Source organism: Mytilus californianus, unplaced genomic scaffold (genome assembly GCF_021869535.1).
Source record: "Mytilus californianus isolate M0D057914Y unplaced genomic scaffold, xbMytCali1.0.p SCAF_2, whole genome shotgun sequence".
In the NCBI taxonomy this organism is placed as follows: domain Eukaryota; kingdom Metazoa; phylum Mollusca; class Bivalvia; order Mytilida; family Mytilidae; genus Mytilus; species Mytilus californianus.
Window position 1 is genome coordinate 64,739,588 of NW_026262668.1, and position 19,632 is coordinate 64,759,219.

The 19,632-nt window shown below is 32.7% G+C and overlaps 1 protein-coding gene across 1 annotated transcript; it reads left to right on the forward strand.

Annotated features, from left to right (window-relative positions):
- Positions 1 to 3,037: 3,037 nt before the first annotated feature.
- On the forward strand, positions 3,038 to 17,529 carry LOC127729132 (26S proteasome non-ATPase regulatory subunit 9-like). Its single transcript, XM_052236787.1, has 7 exons — positions 3,038 to 3,041; positions 7,155 to 7,267; positions 11,365 to 11,467; positions 13,286 to 13,488; positions 14,680 to 14,781; positions 15,805 to 15,893; positions 17,374 to 17,529. Exons 1-7 carry the CDS (start codon positions 3,038 to 3,040, stop codon positions 17,402 to 17,404), a joined length of 645 nt encoding a protein of 214 aa, XP_052092747.1. The 3' UTR covers positions 17,405 to 17,529.
- The last annotated feature ends 2,103 nt before the right edge of the window (positions 17,530 to 19,632 follow it).

Below are 19,632 nucleotides of genomic sequence, written 5' to 3' on the forward strand. Positions count from 1 at the left end.
AAATCAGTTAAACACAGAATGAAAGAATGATTCCTACTTTGTTTCGTTAAAAAGAATGACCGACGTAGATAAACATATCTTGTTTTAGGAAGGGATTAATCATACTTTGTAAAATCACTCTTATTCAAACAAAAAATACTCTGAAACTTGCATTAGCAAGATGCCTAATTGTGGATTGACAATATATTTGTTACGTTAGGAGAACGTATTTTTCAACAGGCAGTCGGTATTCATATAGGGGAACCAACTGTGCCCCTCTTCTCGTTGACTCGATGTTCCTTTATTGATACGAGGCAAACTTCACTTCTGAGCTTCTCAGGGAGAACGAAAAGAAGCTATGATTGTCATTTAAGTTAAATGATCATCCATATAAAGATGAGGTCCCCTAATTCAACTTTTGGTGACTTTGTTGAACGCATATATAATCCCATCGAATTTGAAATAATGGATAACGTTGATACAAGTAAGTCTACTTTATATATCTTGACTTAATCTAGTACTTGCATGACAATGAAAGGTGGTTTAGAAATAGACATATAGATTAAACCGTTGGTTTTCCTGTTTGAATCGTTTTACACTAGTCATTTTGGGGCCCTTTATAGCTTGCTGTTCGGTGTGAGCCAAGGCTCAGTGTTGAAGGCCGTACTTTGACCTATAATTGTTATCTTTTTATACATTGTGACTTGAATGGAGAGTTCAGTGTCTCATTGGCACTCATACCACATCTTCTTATTTATACTAACGACAAAAGCGACGATTTCAGCTTTCCTTTTGTGAACCTTCTATTCCATATGAAGCATATTTCCATGCTTGTGTATGGAAAGGGCCCTGTGATTAGGAAATAAAGAATTTGAATTTGAATTTATGGAGTATATATCTCCCAGTTGATACGATATTCCAGAGATTGCGTTTCCTATTATGATTTCCTTAATAAAGGATTGCTGCTTACAAGAAAGCTATTAAATCAACGCCGGGTTCCTACTTCTAGAGTTAAAGTATAGAAATCATCCCTTCGAAAGATTTACGAACACCATCATGATTTGGTTGACCGGTATGGTCTATCTCTAATACATGTGACCAGAGATCTATTCCAATATTGGCGTAGCCAGCCCACAATCCCATCTGCTTTTCCTCGGTTGTAATATTATAATATTAGACTTATCACACTTTATACATGAGCAACATGACGGGTACAACATTTGGAGAACAGTGTCTACCCGCGTTCCAAAGTCTAGCATTGGCGAGACATACTACCGGAAAGTTACGATTATTCTTCCCCATGACTTTAATAAATGCAATGCAATGAAACATACGAACACAGACATTCACTTAAATCGCTTTTCCTAAAACAAATAAATAGTGCAAAAATACAAAATCAAACACATACAAAAAACATGCAAATTATACTTAATCATATCACCCCCTGATGTAACTTTGTCGCACAATTGCGATGCCAATGTGTGGGAAATCTGTTAGACAAACTAAATCGGAAAATCCTACGACAAGAATGTCTGAAAGAAACTACCGATCCATTACAAGGTGAACTAGTAAAACCCTCGGATATCCTCGTTCAAACCTGGTGATAAATCTAATTCGGCAAGTTGCATTCGAGCAAAAGAGGACGGGATTGTGGTAACGACAATTGGAATATATCCGTCGTCATCTGTGAAACAGAAACTCGTAACGGTCAACCAACTCGCGATGGCGTCCGTAGAATTTTCGAAGTTTTTTTTAAATTCACCACTTGAAACTCTTGATTTAGTAGCTTCCTTGTATAAGCAGCAACCTTTGTCAAGGAAATGCTAGCTCTGGAATATCGTATCAACTCGGATATATATACTCCATATGCAAGCGCTGCTAGAATGTTGCTACATAGAAATGGAAAGTTTACAATTGGGAAGCTGAAATCATCTCTTTTGTAGTCGAGTTTTGCTCTCAACCGACCCTCATTGTCAATTTCTAGATGTAAGTCAAGGTATATGAGGCAGACTTAACTGTATCTGTTGTAGCCTTTATTTCAAGTTCGATGGGATAGATGCGTTCAACATAGTCCCCAAACTTTGAATTATTTAGTGAGAGGTCATCACCGAAATAGCGGAGCACAGTTGCGTGTGAACCCCGATTGTTGGTTGAAAAACACGTCCTCCAAACGTAACAAAACCAAGAAATCAAGCATTTTGATAATGTCAGTTTCAGAGAATTTTTTGTTTGAATCCGAGTGATTTTTTTTATACAAAGTACGATTTATCCTTCCATAAGCCAAGATATACGTGTATCTACGTCGGCCATTATTTTTTTTATGAAACACTTTTTCAATTTGTCTTTTAGTTTGGAATGGGGACAATGGAGTATCAGCTGATACTGCAGAACAGAAGGCTGAAATGCTGAATAATCAGTTTACATCAGTATTTATAACGGAAAACACCAACAATATACCAACTAAAGGAAACTCACCATTTATACCATTGAAAGACATCAAAATTGGAGAAAAGGGATTAAAAAAAACAACACTTAATCAACTAAATCCGGATAAAGCAACCGGCCCTGATAAAATTCCAGTGAAAATACTCAAAGAAACAGCCAACATCATTGCACCTATACTTACAAGAATTTGTCAGCAGTCAATCAACACAGGCCAAATCCCAGAGGACTGAAAATACCAACATTGTTCCAGTTGACGAAGTTTGGTCAGCGGATCCTTTGATCTTTTGAAATATTGAAATTTCATGATAACAGAATAGCAAACTAAATCAAAACATTTGATATACTTTTAAGCTTAACCTGAAAAAGGTCATATGTTTTATGGATTTTAATGAAGAAATATTTATTTGGTAGTTTAAGTTCGTTGAAAGACCTAATGAAACAAATATTTCATGTTAAGCTTACCTCTTGATCTCATAGAAGTATGTATATTCTAGTAAGTAACATTATTTCATATTTGCTGTCGGATTGTTAGTTTATCTACACTTAGTTCTGAAGCTTACATCGTTACCATCAATAGTCACCCTTGTACATATAGAAAGAATAAACGATAAAAATGAGTAAGAATCAAAGAATATTAAAGAATAATTTAGAATAAAGACATATTGGCAATCATACCACATCTCCTTACTTTTATATAATATCATATTAACTGCAGTAAAAAAGAAGAAGAAGTCGAAAAACACAAAATCGAGTGAATTGTCAAATGAGAGTATCAACTTTGAATTTCGAGCTTGTTTCGTAAAATGAAATACAACTCTATACATATTTAAGAATATTGATAAAAAAAACTTAAGATAAAGACATACATAAACTGCAGTAAAAAAGAGGAGAAGATACCAAAAGGGGTTGCAATCATAAACCTGAAGTAGACAAAAAGGCAACGCCATGAACAAAAGAAAACGACATAAAGACAACATTCCATAAAACACCAAAAGAAAACGACATAAAGACAACAGTCCATGAAACACCAAAAGAAAACGACATAAAGACAAATAGTCCACAAAACACACAAAAAAACGACATAAAGACAAACAGTCTACAAAACACAAAAAAAAAAACGACATAAAGACAAACAGTCCGCAAAACACACAAAAAAAACCGACATAAAGACAACAGTCCACAAAAAGAAAACGACATAAAGACAAACAGTCTACAAAACACAAAAAAACGACATAAAGACAAACAGTCCACAAAACACAAAAAAAAACGACATAAAGACAACAGTCCACAAAACACAAAAAGAAAACGACATAAAGACAAAAAGTCTACAAAACACAAAAAAACGACATAAAGACAAACAGTCCACAAAACACCAAAAAAAAACGACATAAAGACAACAGTCCATAAAACACCAAAAGAAAACGACATAAAGACAAACAGTAAACAAAACACAAAAACAAAAAAGACATAAAGACAAACAATCTACAAAACACAAAAAAACGACATAAAGAAAAACAGTCCACAAAACACAAAAAAAAAACGACATAAAGACAACAGTCCACAAAACACAAAAAAAAAAGACATAAAGACAAACAGTCCACAAAACACAAAAAAACCGACATAAAGTCAAACAGTCCACAAAACACCAAAAAAACGACATAAAGGCAAACAGTCCACAAAACACAAAAAAACAAAACGACACAAAGGCAAACAGTCACAAAACACCAAAAGAAAACGACATAAAGACAAACAGTCCACAAAACACCAAAAGAAAACGACATAAATTCAAACAGTCCACAAAACACAAAAAAAAAACGACATAAAGGCAAACAGTCCACAAAACACAAAGAAGAAACGACATAAAGGCAAACAGTCCACAAAACACCAAAAGAAAACGACAGAAAGACAAACAGTCCACCAATCACCGAAAAAAAACTCATCATTGAGCCAAACGTACACAAGCAAATACTCAGGTGAGCCCAGGCGCTCAGGAAAGGCAAGCATTTCCTGTGCAATTAGTCCCACCATCGTATAACTCTTGTTAAAATCTTATGGTGATTCATATCTGTTTTATTAATAATGATGATGGATTAGCGCATAATGTCCGGTGGCAAATATTACATGAATTTAGGGACGAGAACATGTTAATGCGATAAGAATATGAACGCTTATTTGTAGCCACCCATAGCAGGATTTGCTTTAAAGTGTCTTTTCCGTAGGTAGAAGTCAGCCGCGGGAAGACATGTCTGCTTACCCGGACACATTTTTCTGACTCAGGGCTGATCTGTCGTCACTCTCACTCCATAATGCCGTGTACTTGGTGAAGAAGTAGCGGATACCAATTTCAAGTCTGACTTGTTCCGGCCAGGGATATTTAGAAACAATGACATCCAGTACTCTAGGCCACCATGCTACCACGAGACTACCCAGACGGTTCGGTGAATTGGCATCACACAATAGCTATTTTCTAAATGCCTCTTAATTAACATAAATACATCACAAATACATAAACCATAAAACATGCACGTCCACTTACCGTGGCCTAAAAATCAGTTGAATGTGAAAGATAAAGTTTTTAAGCATAAAAGATAAATAAGAATGTTATCTGCAGTAAGAAAAAAAGCATAAAATGCAACACCGAAAACAACACAATCCCTTTAAAACAGAACTTTGGTGTCCAAGAAGGATTACAGTTCCTGCTTCACCATTTCGACCTGGCATGTTGTTACTTACTTGTGAACATATCCATGATCATGCATCTGCGTGACATAGATATTTCTTATCGATCCACCAAATCTTGGTCGTCCCTAAAACTTTCGAAGACAAGACCTAAAACTCTACCATTCTTAGGACCATTGCTTCGATAGATTTATTGTACCAATCTACCATATATCAAAGAAATTGTTTTAGTTAACGCAAGCCCTGAAATAATGAATCAACAGTGAGATATATAATCCTTAAGCAGCTGCTGAAATACGACAAGGAAATAAAACGTTCATGGGACATTTGAAATCATCCCTTTTGTCATAGATCCAGTGCCAAGTCTGTCGTCATTGTCAATTTCTAGATGTTAGTCAATATATGAAGCAGACTGAACGGTATTTTTGGAATCCTGTATTTCTAGACTTTAAGTTATTTAGTGAAAGAAAATCATCTGTGAATTAGGACGTGAAGTCAGGGGATATATAATGTTACCTTGTAAGTCTTTTTCTTTAGAAGTTGTTTTTTTTGTTGTTGAAAAGCACAGCCATCAAACGTAACAAATTTGTAACCAATAAAAAATCATGTTTACCAAGTGTGGTTGGTCCCTTAAAAAAAAACGTATTTTCGGGGCCTTTCATATAGCTTGCTTTGCGGTGTGAGTTTTGCTCATTGTTGAAGGCCGTACGGTGACTTACCGTTGCTAACTTCTACGTCATTTGGTCTTTGGTGGAGAGTTGTATTATTGGCAATCATGCAACATCTTGTTATTTTTTTCAACTTAGTTCTTTCAATCTGTTGTCAAGTTAAGAGCGAGGAAAACGCGTGTAGATGGGGAGGTCAACAGTTTTATTACTATTTCACGAAGAGAGGGGTTGTATAAACAGATCTTTGGATGTGTTATAAACACACGATTTACGATTTACAGTAGGGTTTTTTTATTTGTAACACTGAGGCCCGGTATTGTAATTTGTTAAAAAAATATGTTGGGATTTGGAAAGAGGTTTTGTAAGGCATCTATCAGACACAGAAATAGAATGTCGTTTGTAATATGTTAATCGGGTATTCAGAAAAGTATCCGTTGCTGTACTTCACACAAGATATCACACAGCAACCATGGCTGCATCTACGACGAGCTGGCGAACTGGCTTGATAGAATCCCATCAGTTGTGTCACTACAGTTATTGGGTGTTCTGATGAGTATATCTAGTCTTCGATTCCTGCAATTATCCTCTTTTCTACGGCGATTCAAGGAACTTACGACTTACCTGCCGCTCAGTTTATTAAAACCCACAGTATCGGATTCATATGTTTACTGTGAGGTTTTGACAAACATTTTAGCATATTTCCGAATTATCACTTGAAAGACATAAATGTATATGCAATAAAATTCCCAACTTTTATTTTTTACCACAAAAATTAAATGTATCTCAAACATTTCAATAGTGTTACTGTTATCGTATATAACTATATGAGTAATAATTTGATTCTTTTATGTTGGCAAGGCACATTATTGTAGTACTTTTTAAATCCTTAAGATATTTTAATCAGAGCCGGCAAAATGGCATATTTTCTATTTTGCCGATGACAAAAAAATAGCCACTGCCTAAGGTTTGTTGCTGTATATCATATTTGTTTTTTGTTCATTATATTGTACATAAATCAGGCCGTTAGTTTTCTCATTTGAATTGTTTTACATTTGTCATTTCAGGACCTTTTATCGCTGACTATGCGGTATGGGTTTTACTCATTGTTGAAGGCCGTACGGTGACCTACTGTTCTAGTGTTAGTTAATTTCTGTGTCATTTGGGCTCTTGTGGAGAGTTGTCTCATTCGCAATCATACCACTTCTTCTTATTTTTATATTAAAGTATGGACGATAGTCCAAATAATCATTAGTGGAAAGGTTCCGGTGCAAAAAATAGTAGCATGCATATTATTATTTATGTTTTAGAATCTAACCAATGTAACGGTTTATTTTTTGGACGTTCTTGTGCGTTGCTATCTATGGTGCACTTTTCGATGTTTAGACTTACTAGCGGTCAACAACATGGCAGCCCCCATGGAAAACATGAATCGTCTGGTCAAAAAGAAAGAAGAGCTTGAAGCAGACATACAAGCGTTATTTGAAGTTCTAAAATCAGTAAATGAGTTTTGCAAAATCAGTGTCATCACATTGCAGTTAAATTATTGGAAAGTTGTCGTTTGATCAAATGTAATAATACGAAGTGTTCTAAAGCTCATATTTTTTTGCAGAATCATTGTGACACTGATAAAAAAAAGTTTTTGCCAGTGTACTTTTCAAGTCTGAATATGAGGCAATGAAAAAGGGAAGTGCTCAACATTAATAACAAGCAGAGTTCTCTAAATCTTATAAGCCTGACGGTAAAAGTTAGTCAAAATAATTTATGACATCTTGAAACATGGAAAGGCTCTTTTATTTTTTTGCTATGAAAGCAAAAAAAATGAAATAGCCTTTCAAGACGTCATAAGTATTTGGACTAGATAAAAGTATACTGTTAGTAGACGACCATTTAATATTGGGGGGGGGGGATGAATTCCGGTCCGATCACCCAGATTCTGTTCGCTCCCATTCACATTCGCACCCTTTTTATTGGTTTTGTGTTGTATAAAGTTTTAATCGTGTTTCAGTTTATTGCTATAAATAAGTTTTTTCTTGTTCCTAAATAAAGTGACATACTAAGGGACAGCATCAAAAGATCAATTGATGTAGGCAAGGACGTATATTAGTTATACGTCCTTGATGTAGGATAAAAAACTGAATTAAAATAGTTTGGGGGTGGGGGGTAAAAATCGCTGCAAGTTTTGTTTATCCGAAATCGATTTTAAAAAACAGGGAAACAGTCTGACTGTAATAGTACTAGTGCATGTTAAAAAAAAGAAAACAACTCCTTAGGGTAGGCAGAATCACACTAACAATTAGGGTAGTTAAGGTTAGCAAAAAATAGGTATTTAATTTAGGTCTTATAGAACCAATAAGACATTGTGGTCAAAGTGAAAATTTGCTGGTCTTGTATTTGCAGCAACATTTTTAGCTCACCTGGCCGAAAGGCCAACTGAGCTTTTCTCATCACTTGGTGTCCGTTGTCCGTTATTGTCCTTAGTCATTGATGTCCGCCATCGTTAACTTTTTAAAAAATCTTCTCCTCTGAAATTACTGGGCCAAATTTAACCAAACTTGGACACCATCATTATTGGGATATCTAGTTCAAAAAATGTGTCCCGTGACCCAACAGCCAACCAAGATGGCCAACATGTCTAAAAATAGAACATAGGGGTAAAATGCAAGTTTTCCCTATTATTTTGAAAACCGCTATAAATTAAGAAAATCCGTTCAGGCAAAAATGTTCAGAATGTTGAGCTTTACCTATTGTTCATTTATGTCAAAACTGTCAAACGACTTCTTATAGGAGTTATTGCCCTTAAAAGATGAATTTTAAAACTTTTAAAAATTTTTGCCTATTATCTTGAAAATTATTATAGATAGACAGAAACTTTAAATAGCAAAAATGATCAGCAAGACAAGATCTACAAACAAGTCTACATGATGGAAATCTTCAATCGACTCTTTATTAGAGTTATTGCCCTATAATGACGATTTTTACCAATAATTTTGCGTTTTAGCCTAATATCTAAATAAAATGCTTTGCCGAGTGCAGCCTTATACGACTGCAGAGGTCGAACCCTGAACAGTTGGGGCAAGTTTGGACACAATATTCAAGCTTGATACTGTCTGAATTTGGATTGTGATCAAATTTTTGACATAATATAGATTTCTGACACAAAATAAATGTGGTCAAAGATCTTAAAAATTTGAAATGGGACATTTAATTTACCTAGTATGGTCTGATATCCAAAAATCTAACAACATAGTTCGATTCAGCATATAAAAAAACAAGAAAAATTAAATTTTAGTTGAAATCAAACAAAGTTTAATTTTGGACCCTTCAAACCTTAATAAAGACTAATTTGAAAACAGGGCCCAAAATAAAAAATCTAAATGCGCAATAAGATTCAGCATATCATAGAGCGGCAATAATTCAGTTTTTGATGAAATCAAACAAAAAGTTTAATTTTGGACCCCTTGGACCTCAATGTAGACCAATTTAAAAATGGGGCCCAATATCCAAAATAGTAATACAAGGTTAGAACCCCCAAAAATTAAAGACTTAATTCAAACCCATTGAATTTGGTTAAAAGATTTGTATCTATTTTCAATTTTGAAAAAATTTGAAATTTCAAAAATTTGAAGAAAAAAAATATGAACCCTCCCCCCCCAAAAAAAAAATTTGAAAAAAAAATCATCTCAACCAAACTTTTTGAACCCCCCCCCAACCCCAAATTTTTTTTTCTTCAAATTTTGAAGATTATTTTCTTTTCAGGAAAAATGTACAATTTCAGAGAGATCCATAAACTTTAACACAAGTTATTGTCTGGAAACTAGAAAAATGCTTGTTTTTGGCCCATTTTTTTTGCCCCTAATTTCTAACTGTTTGGGGCAATTACCCCCAAACTCAATCCCAGCCTTCCCTTTGTGGTATGGAACCTTGTAGTACAATTTCAGAGATATCCATACACTAACACACAAGTTATTGTCCGGAAACTACAAAAATGCTTGTTTTTGTCCCCTTTTTTGCCCCCAATTCCTGAACGTTTGGGCAATTACTCAATCCCAGCCTTTCCTTTGTGTTATGGAACCTTGTGGTACAATTTCAGAGAGATCCATACACTTACACACAAGTTATTGTCCGGAAACTACAAAAATGCTTGTTATTGGCCCGTAATTCCTAAACTGTTGGTACCATAACCCCCAATATCAATCCCAACCTTTCTTTTGTGGTATTGAACCTTCTGGTAAAATTTCATAGAGATCCATTCACTTAAACTAAAGTTATTGGATGGAAACCAAATGTGTCTTCGGACGACGACACGGACGATGCTGACGATGACGCTGACAACGATGACATGATAGCATTATACGAACACAAATTTTTTGCAGTCGTATAAAAACTATATTAGATAGATACTGTAAATAGCAAAAATGATCAGCAAGACAAGATCTACAAATAAGCCTAATGGTCGAAATCTTAGGTCGACTTGTTATTGCCCTTTAATGATAAATTTTTACCCATTTTTGCCAAATATCTTGAAAACAGTAATAGATAGATAGAAACTTGAAATAGCACAAATGATCAGCAAGACAACATCCACAAGTAAGCCAAAATGGCGGAAATCTGCAGTCGACTCGTAATTGGAGTTATTGCCCTTTGATGATTATTTTTTTAACATTTTTTTTTTGAATTTTTTGCCTATTAATAATAATAATAATAATAAAACTGTAATAGATAAATAGAAACTTTAAAAAGGAAAATTATCAGCAGGATAAGATCTACAAATATGTCAACATGGCTGAAATTGTCAGTTACCTCTTAATAGAGTTATTCCTCTTTAATGATGATTTTTACTAAAAAATGGCTATTGTTGAAGATGCAGGTGAGCGACACAGGCTCTTTAGAGCCTCTAGTTTTATTTTTTTATCAATTATTCTAATACACAATGTAGGTATAAGTCAGATTGTTTTATTTACTCAATGATAAAATAATAGATATTTAATATATAATGATTCAGATTTATATGCACTGTCCATCATTTGTCACCTTTTGTGTCTGATGTTTAAATCTGAATGTTCAATTTGTTTACATGGCTTTAAAAGTATGGACGAACAGAATACATGGAATAGCAGGCCAGCATTGTAATGTTTATATTTAACATATTTTTAATTTCAAATTTTGAAAAGATATACAAACTGTAAAAAAAAAATGCTATGATCATTCTTATTTGCAAAACATGTTTCATCTCTTTAGCTGTTTAAACAACTTGGTTGGCTTACTATTAGTAACTATGAAGAAAAGAATTGCTACATGTTGAAAGCCTTACTGTGACTTTAACAAATGTTTAAGATGAACATGATGAAGAACAGCAATAAAGCACTTACTTTGCACTGGGTTTTGTAGGGACTTTGTGTTTTCATTTAATACATTGTATTCCTTCTTTTCCATTTAAAGATCTCTATTATCACTAATACCTGAAGTTTAAATGATATTTTATGACACTGTTTAATAAAGTAAGAAATACATTATTTCTTTTGTTTGCTAAACAGAATAATACATATAGTTAAGATGGTAAAGAAGAGTAATTTTTATGTACTATTTTGAATAGCAAAAAGGAGTTGGCATGAAAGAAACACTGGTGGATAAAGATGGATTCCCTCGTAATGACATTGATATTCATACAGTAAGAAGCGCAAGACATGATATAAATTGTAGGTATTTACAATATATTTTTTTTACCCTTTTAAAGGTAAATTGGTATGGTAGAAAAAATAGTCTACCATTTTGTTATGTGTTTTGTTGATTTAACATAGGATCAAATTAAAGTTCCTCTCAAGTCTTGCATATTTTTTTTTGGTTCACCAGTTCAGTTGAGATGAAATACACGTACTCTAATACCCTTGGCATGTTTATACACAGCAAGTTCTCACTTCACTTTGACCTATGTTTTATTCATCAATAAATTTTATTAAGTTTTTCATTTGAGTTGTAAAACAGCCATCCATTATCATCATCATTGTTTGAGTTAATATAATAATAAGGAGATTGCCAATAAGACTAATATCCACCAGATGCCAAATAATAGGATATAAGCAATTATAGGTGGTCATACGGCCTTCAACAATGAGAGAAACCCATATCGTATAGTCGGCTATAAAAGGCCAGACATGAAAGAAGTGAAACAATTCCAACGAGAAAATTATTCTTAATTTATAAAAGCATGTATGACAGATTTGAACCAATGATAACTACTGAACTACAGGCTCCTGACTTGGGACAGGCACATAAAGAATGTGGCGTGGTTAAACATGCTTGTGAGCACTCAACCCTCCCCTACCCTGAGACAGTGGTGTAGCATCACAACATAAGAACAAACTGAAAATTTGTTGCAATTGTCTTAACTCAAAAGATCGTAAAGACGCCCAAATACAATTCACATAAAAACAACAGACTCAAAGAACTGATATAATAATAGATACATGTAATTGGATTTTCAATGAATCTTAGTAGTTGGTAAAGATGTGTCTTTGGGAGTGTAATTATAACAGCTTCTCAGAGAAGAAAGTCACTCTTTATAATATAAAAATAAGGAGATTTGCTAAGATTGCCAATGAGACAACTATTCACCAAAGTTCAAATGAAGTTGATGTAAGTGATTGTAGGCAACCATACAGCCTTCAACAATGAGAAAAACCTATACTTGCCTATATTTTACGTCTCACTGATTCATTCAAAGATTAAAGCTGAAGTACAATTCTCAGATACCATGTCACTTTGTGACTAAAATTTTCAGTCCTTTTGACACTGGAGTTAAATTAAAATTCTAGAAATGTTTTAATTAATATATAAGGTTAATCAAGCCTATTCAACCACATCATCTGTCTCTTGGTAAAATTATAGCTTCAAGTGCGAAGGGTTGTGGCTTTGACTCCCTCAGGCTCAAACCAAAGACTAGAAATTTGGGGTATTTGCTGGTCCTTCTTTAAACGCTTGACATTTAGGAGTAAGAGCAAAGATAAGTTTGCTGGGAGTGAGAATAATATGTCCAGATTGGGTGACATGTTTAATAGAGCTATACAAAGATAAGTTGATAAGCGATCTAAGAAAAAAATGAAAATTTTACATGTGTTAAGTGAACAAATGCATTATGAACTGTACCAGTGTACTTGTGGGCCATTATTAACCTCATCTGGTCATAATGATAAGTTAATTGCAACCTAAAAATACACTTATTTTATTGTTCAAGCTACTTTTTTTATATTAAGTGTATAAATACTACTTCCTGGAAAATGAGAAGTTCAACAAACTTTTCCTTTAAGGAAAACAGAATCTGAAGATTAAGATAGTTAATAAAATTAAGAAGATATGTTTTCACTTAATAAAATACTATATAAACAGGGAAATTTGTTATGTTTGCCAATAAGACAGCTTTCCACCAGAGACTATAGGACTAGGATCTAAACAATAACATGCCACTGTATGCCTTCAACAATGAGCAAAACCAATACTCAGCTTTTGATATTTTTTAGGTTTACAGAATGACCATCAAGCAATAATGAGCGAAATTGAAGAGGAACTGTATAAAATCCATGAAATAGCAAGAGCAAACAACCCGCAAAGAGAAAGCATGGATACATCAGATAATGCAGAATTGTCAGTTGAAATGAAGGAAAGGTTATCTCCCTTCCTGGAGGTCAATAAAGTTGATGATAGATCACCAGCTTCTACTGCGGTAATTAACACTTCTTTTATTATTAAATAAATTTCTTGCAAAATCAATTTATAACTGTCTTTTTTAAAAATTTCATCTTTATGAATATTTTTAATAGATGTCATTTGATTTAACCAAATAAATTTCAAAGTAAAAACTAGTCTATTTCAGTAAAACAAGAAACCTCCGAGATTGCAAACTAAATTTTTGTTCATTTACAGTGGCTTGAATGAAAATTGTCTATTTTTATTTGCAAAAATAAATAAATAACTAAATCTAATGAAATTTTTATTTAAATCTTTTTTTCATTTTTAGTTGGCTTTAGTTTGCATTCAAATGCTCAGTTGACATGTCTTAACTGTTTCACTTGAGTGGGTCATTTTATTGAATTTCTGAAACTCAATATTTTCAGTTATTACAATAAGAATTAAAATAAAACTCTACATACTCCAAAACACAGAATAAATGAAAATTATTCACGTTTGAAGCATGCAAATAATACAGTAAGGTTCAGCATGAAAGCTTCCAAACATATGGTGTCATGTTTTGCCATGATACAATAAGCCAAATGTGTCATGATTTGCCATGACTATAATATGCTCAAATGTGTCATGTTTTGCAATGACTACAATATGCTCAAATCATTCATAAGCTCAGTGAAATATTTAAAGCTCACTTTGCAGCTTGTTTTCATTCTGTTCATATATCATATTTCTCTTGAGAGACACCAGGATATAACAAAACTTGGCGGAAAAATTGGTTACAAGATCCTTACTATGCATTATTACTTTAGTACCAAATTTGTCAACAAACATGACTTCCTTTTCCTCTTGCTGTTTTTTTGTTGGTTTGAAATGGTAGAACTATTTCTCAAGAACTGTTAAAGTTGAATCCATTGAAACCAAACTTGACAGAAATTTTAATTTGAAGATTCTGTTAATTGTTCTTTCTTTGGTGCTGATTAGAAATTCAAAAATGTGGAGGTCAAAGTTAACATTGCAACTGTTAAGGAAATTTATTAGTTTATAAACTGAAAATCTAGTCAAATTGTACCATTTTAACCATCTCAATACCAAGTACTGGCAATTAGGCTCATTGTACTGACAGTCACTGTAACTGGTGTCTTAACACCCATACATCCAAGTGTCTTGAGTCAATCAGATAAAGCTCAAAGGTCATATTTTTGTGTTGAAAGTTTGTATTTCTTTTCAGCAATTACAAATAGGAGATAAAATTCTACAGTTTGGATCTATTACTGCACAGAATTTTAAGAGTTTGCAAGACATAGCATCAGTGGTACAGCACAGTAAAGGGGTAAGAATGATGTTTGATTCTAAAGTGGTGTAAGAGTGAAGAGATAACAGATATTTTTTCAATGCTTATATCCATGTACACATATTTTTTTATACATTAATATAAACCAACTTGGAATATGAATACTGTAAATCAAGAAATTATTGCGATATTTTTATTAATGTGCAAAATGCGACAGTATCAGGTATCAGGTTTGCAATAATAAAAACTTGCATTTATAATTTCAATAGTGATTTTCCTTCACAAAATGTTTGCAATCGCATTAATTAGATCTTACATTTTTACCAGTGATCAGTGATTCGCAATAATAAATGCACACATTAATTTCTTAATTTACAGAATTATAATGTTAAAATAAGAAAAGTTAGTAAGAAATAAGAAGTGCTTTCATGATCATCTTAAAAAAAAGGTTTTCCTTGTCAATTTCAAAAAATCAGAAAAAAATGACAATAAAGGAATAATTTCTGATCAATAAAAGGAGTTTTGGGGAATCAACGAACCAGCAACACAATGACACAAAAACTCAAAATCAACATATGGTCTTTTCACTAGCTACTAGGCTTGTACAAGTTATATACATTATGTCAAGCAGGGTAACTTGCACAAGGCAACAAGAATAAAATGGGAAATATGCCAATGGATCACCAAGAAATTTTAAAATAGAATATTATGATGGATAATCTTCATTGAGATCTACTGAAAAAATTTAAGAATTTAATAAAATAAAATAAAAAAAAAAAAGATTTACTTTTGCCTTAATGTGCAACATGGGACAGAACTGCAAAATTCTTATTTCTGATTTTCTTTTAAAAAGCAGAGTTATTTAGTTAATTTTCTTGTTTATATGAACAATTTTATCTGTCTGAAAACTAAAGAAGAATTTTCTTGACCAGAACATCAATGTATAAACAAATGACAGAGTTGGCCTTCCTTTGATATGTTTGAATTTTTAAAGTTAAGACAATTCAAGGTTTCGAATTATCATTATTCTAAATGTAAATGAAAATTTTATATTTCTTTCAGAAACCACTGACGTTAATGGTATCTAGGAGCAACACTGATGTTCGATTATCTTTAACACCTAGCACATGGAGTGGAAAAGGCTTATTAGGGTATTTAAACAAACATGGCTAAAATTGCTCAGTATCTTTATGTCTATACTAAAACATGTTTCAGTGACACATGTTGGTTGGTCAATGATTAAACATCACAAATACTACTCTAAAACTATTTTTTCGCTTTAAGAATTGGTAATTCCATTTTTTAGCAGTTTGAAATTTTTCTGCCTTGTCCTCTGTCTAAGACTAATAATAATAATAATTTGAAATGTTACAATTATATTTACTTTTGAAGATTTCTTTTATAAAACTGTTTCATATCTTTAAAGTTTAACTTACCAGGATCTGTAAATAACTTTCTTCTCAATTAACAAGATCATTTTGTATGTTGCATTTTCTGTGACAAAGGGAGAAAACTCTATAAAAACAAGCATTCTGAGAGTATTGCCTGGCAATACATAGTCCCCTACCCGTTAAAAATTCATTGTACTGGAACTAAATGCTAACTTGATCTATAACTTGTCATAGTGTAAACTATTTAACAAATATCAAGTCAATATTTTCAAGCATGACAAAAAAAAGTGTGGAAAACTGATTATTTGAGTGAATTTTCTAAGTTCAAGGACCATAACTCTGCACAAAATCGTCAGACCCGAACAAAATTCGAACTTGATCTGTAACTTGTCATGATTTAACAATACACCAAATATCAAATCAATATCTTTAAGCACGAAGAAAAAAAGTGTGAAAAACTGATTTGCCAGACTTACGGATGGATAGACAGACAGACGGACGGAGTGCAAACCTAAAGTGTCCTTCAACTTCGGTGGTAGGGGACTAATAAGAAGATGTGATATGAATGCCAAAGAGATAACTATCCACTAGAGACCGAACGACGTATAAGTTAGCAACTATGGGTCAACTTATGGCCTTCAACAATGAGCAAAACCAATACCGCAAGCTATGTACAAAACAATAATTGAAAAACAAATATGATATACATCATCAAAGTAAAACCACTGAATTACAAGCTCCTGGCTCCATTAAAGTAATCTCGGACAAGAATTGTGTAACTTTTTTATGTATTGGCTGACTTATCAGTAAAAACTTTAAATCAGTCTTTCAACATCTCAACAAGTCTATCACACAAGTTATAAGAATAATCTTGATCATATCTCATTAAAGAAGAAAAATAGTGTACAATCAAGCATTTTTTCTTTCTCAATCAATTTTAACACAAACAGAAGGGAAAGAAGGAAACTTAATTTTATGTTAAGGGGAGATAATAAATTGAAGACTTGAATTTCACTGCATGTTTACATTTAATAGCCAAATGAAGAATGTAGTGCACGGATGGTGTTGAGGGTTAACAGAACTTGTTTGCGAGATAAATACTAGTTTGATATCATAAATATAACATCACCAAAAGGGTGTGAATATTGATTTGCATGATTTGATTTAACAACATTTTATAAACTTTGTTTAATGTTCTTGAATATTGTTTAAATAATTGAACTATGTTTTGTACTTTCAGATGTAATATTGTTCCACTGAAGAAGTCATGACATTACTAGAAAGAACTATTGGACCTTATTATTTGTTATGTAACTGATTTTGATTATAATAAATTTATTTCCTAAGTCACCAAAATCTTGTAGGAGGTCAAAATAAAAACATATCTTCATCACATTATACCTGTCTGCTAACCAATTGTAAAAAAAGTTATACAAGTATAAAAATTTGTCTTGAAGGTCTGTCCCATATTTACATGACTGGGTCATTTCTTAGTAGTGTCTTTATAGAAGTCATAATTCATACAACTGCTGGTATTATCTCAAGGTTTCATGACCTTGAATACGGGTCATTTCAAGACAGTCAAGGACACAGCTGATATATGAATTTACATACTGTCTGGACCAGGGCTTCCAAAAAATATCTGAGCCAGCCGGCCATTTATGTCTTATCCCAATTTTAATCCCTTAAGACGTAGTAACAAAAGGCAATTATGGTAATCAGTTGGCCATCATATAATTAATGATTGACATTAAAACGATATTGAACTTTACTTTGACATAAATTCGATGTTCTGACGTAGACTGTTAAATTGACAGTGCATCATTCCAAGTGTGCAACATCAGCGTACTAATATCTGCCTTAGACTCTTTATTTGTGCAAAATTATGTTGTCAAAAACTTTACTTTTGTTTTTAACAAGCATTCTGAGAGTATTGCATGGCAATACATAGTCCCCTACCGGGTAAAAATTCATTATACTGGAACAAAATGCTAACTTGTTCTATAACTTGTCATGGTGTAAACAAAAAGTAAATATCATGTCAATATCTTCAAGCATGACTAAAAACAGTGTTGAAAACTGATGATATGTGTGAATTTTTCAAGTCCAAGGACCATAACTCTGCACAAAATTTTTAGACCGAAACAAAAATTTGAACTTGATCTGTAACTTGTCATGATAAAACTATATACCAATTATCAATCAATATCTTAAAGCATGATGAAAAAAACATTAGATATGATTAATAGTTCTCTAGAATTAGATATGATGTAATACAATGTATATCTATTTCAAATTATAATCAGATATAATTAATAGTTCCAAATATTTTTTTCTTTCATTTGTCACAAACTAATATAGATTTGTAACTTATCTATAAAATGTCAACAACTTTTATCTACACAATGTAATGTATTGAAATATATACATTAATAAAAATAGATTATTATCTAATTAAAGGATTTCTCTTCATAATTTTTTTTGATATATACAGCATTCAGAAAATTAGTTTATACTAAATAAAAAACAAACCTGTCAAAAAATTCTTCAAATAATTTAACAAAGAATGTCTTTAAAAAAATGATTTATCTCCCTTTGTACAGAAATATAGTTTAACATAGTACTCTTAACATTAGATATGGTCCAGAGTTATGGTTCATAACTCTGGACAAAATCATCAGACCGGAACAAAATTCGAACTTGATCTATAACTTGTCATGATAAAACTATATACCAAATATCAAATCAATATCTTCAAGAACGAAGAAAAAAGTGTGGAAAGCTGATTTGCCGGACTGACGGATGGACAGTCGGAAAGATGGACAAATGGACAGACGTACGGAGTGCAAACCTAAAGTCCCCTTTGACTTCGTTGGTAGGGGACTAAAAAGCACATTTTCCTAATACCGGATGTTGGTAAAACACGGACCAGGGACTGATACGTAAAATCTGTGTACGTTTACAAAGCACGATTGAGTTTTAGTAGCTATTTCCATGTTATTTTTTCTAGAAAATACTCGAAATGAACATTAAATAAAAGTATCTATGATAATTTTAGCATTTTTGAAGAATTAGGATGCATAATTAAATTTCCTGCCTGCGCACATGGGCACACGTGTACTAGTTCAAACAACATGGTTCTGACAATTTTTCGTTTAAAACGTTTTTAATTTTTCATCAAATCATATTTATAAACTTATTTCTGATAATTTCAATCTTTTTGACTAAATTAATTTATAGATGCAAACCGCTGAAATGTAAGAAAATAACTTTGAATAGACTGATCAATGTCCGATACAAAATAGTTTACCTGTCGCCTGAACAGGTACATTTCAGCTGTCTGACAACTAATTCACCTTGATTAAAATGAGAAGGTATTAAAGTAGGGTTTGTTTTGGTAGTACTTATTCATCATGTCACTTTTATGACCGGAAATGTGTGGCTGTTTAAGGCAAATGGTCGGATCAAAAAGATCGCATAAACCATTTTTTTTCTAATT

Excerpts from the sequence above, each read along its gene's own strand:
- LOC127729132 (XM_052236787.1), top strand. Across the intron at positions 13,489-14,679 it reads GATCACCAGCTTCTACTGCG|CAATTACAAATAGGAGATAA; the intron begins GTAATTAACACT and ends ATTTCTTTTCAG. Across the intron at positions 14,782-15,804 it reads TGGTACAGCACAGTAAAGGG|AAACCACTGACGTTAATGGT; the intron begins GTAAGAATGATG and ends TATTTCTTTCAG.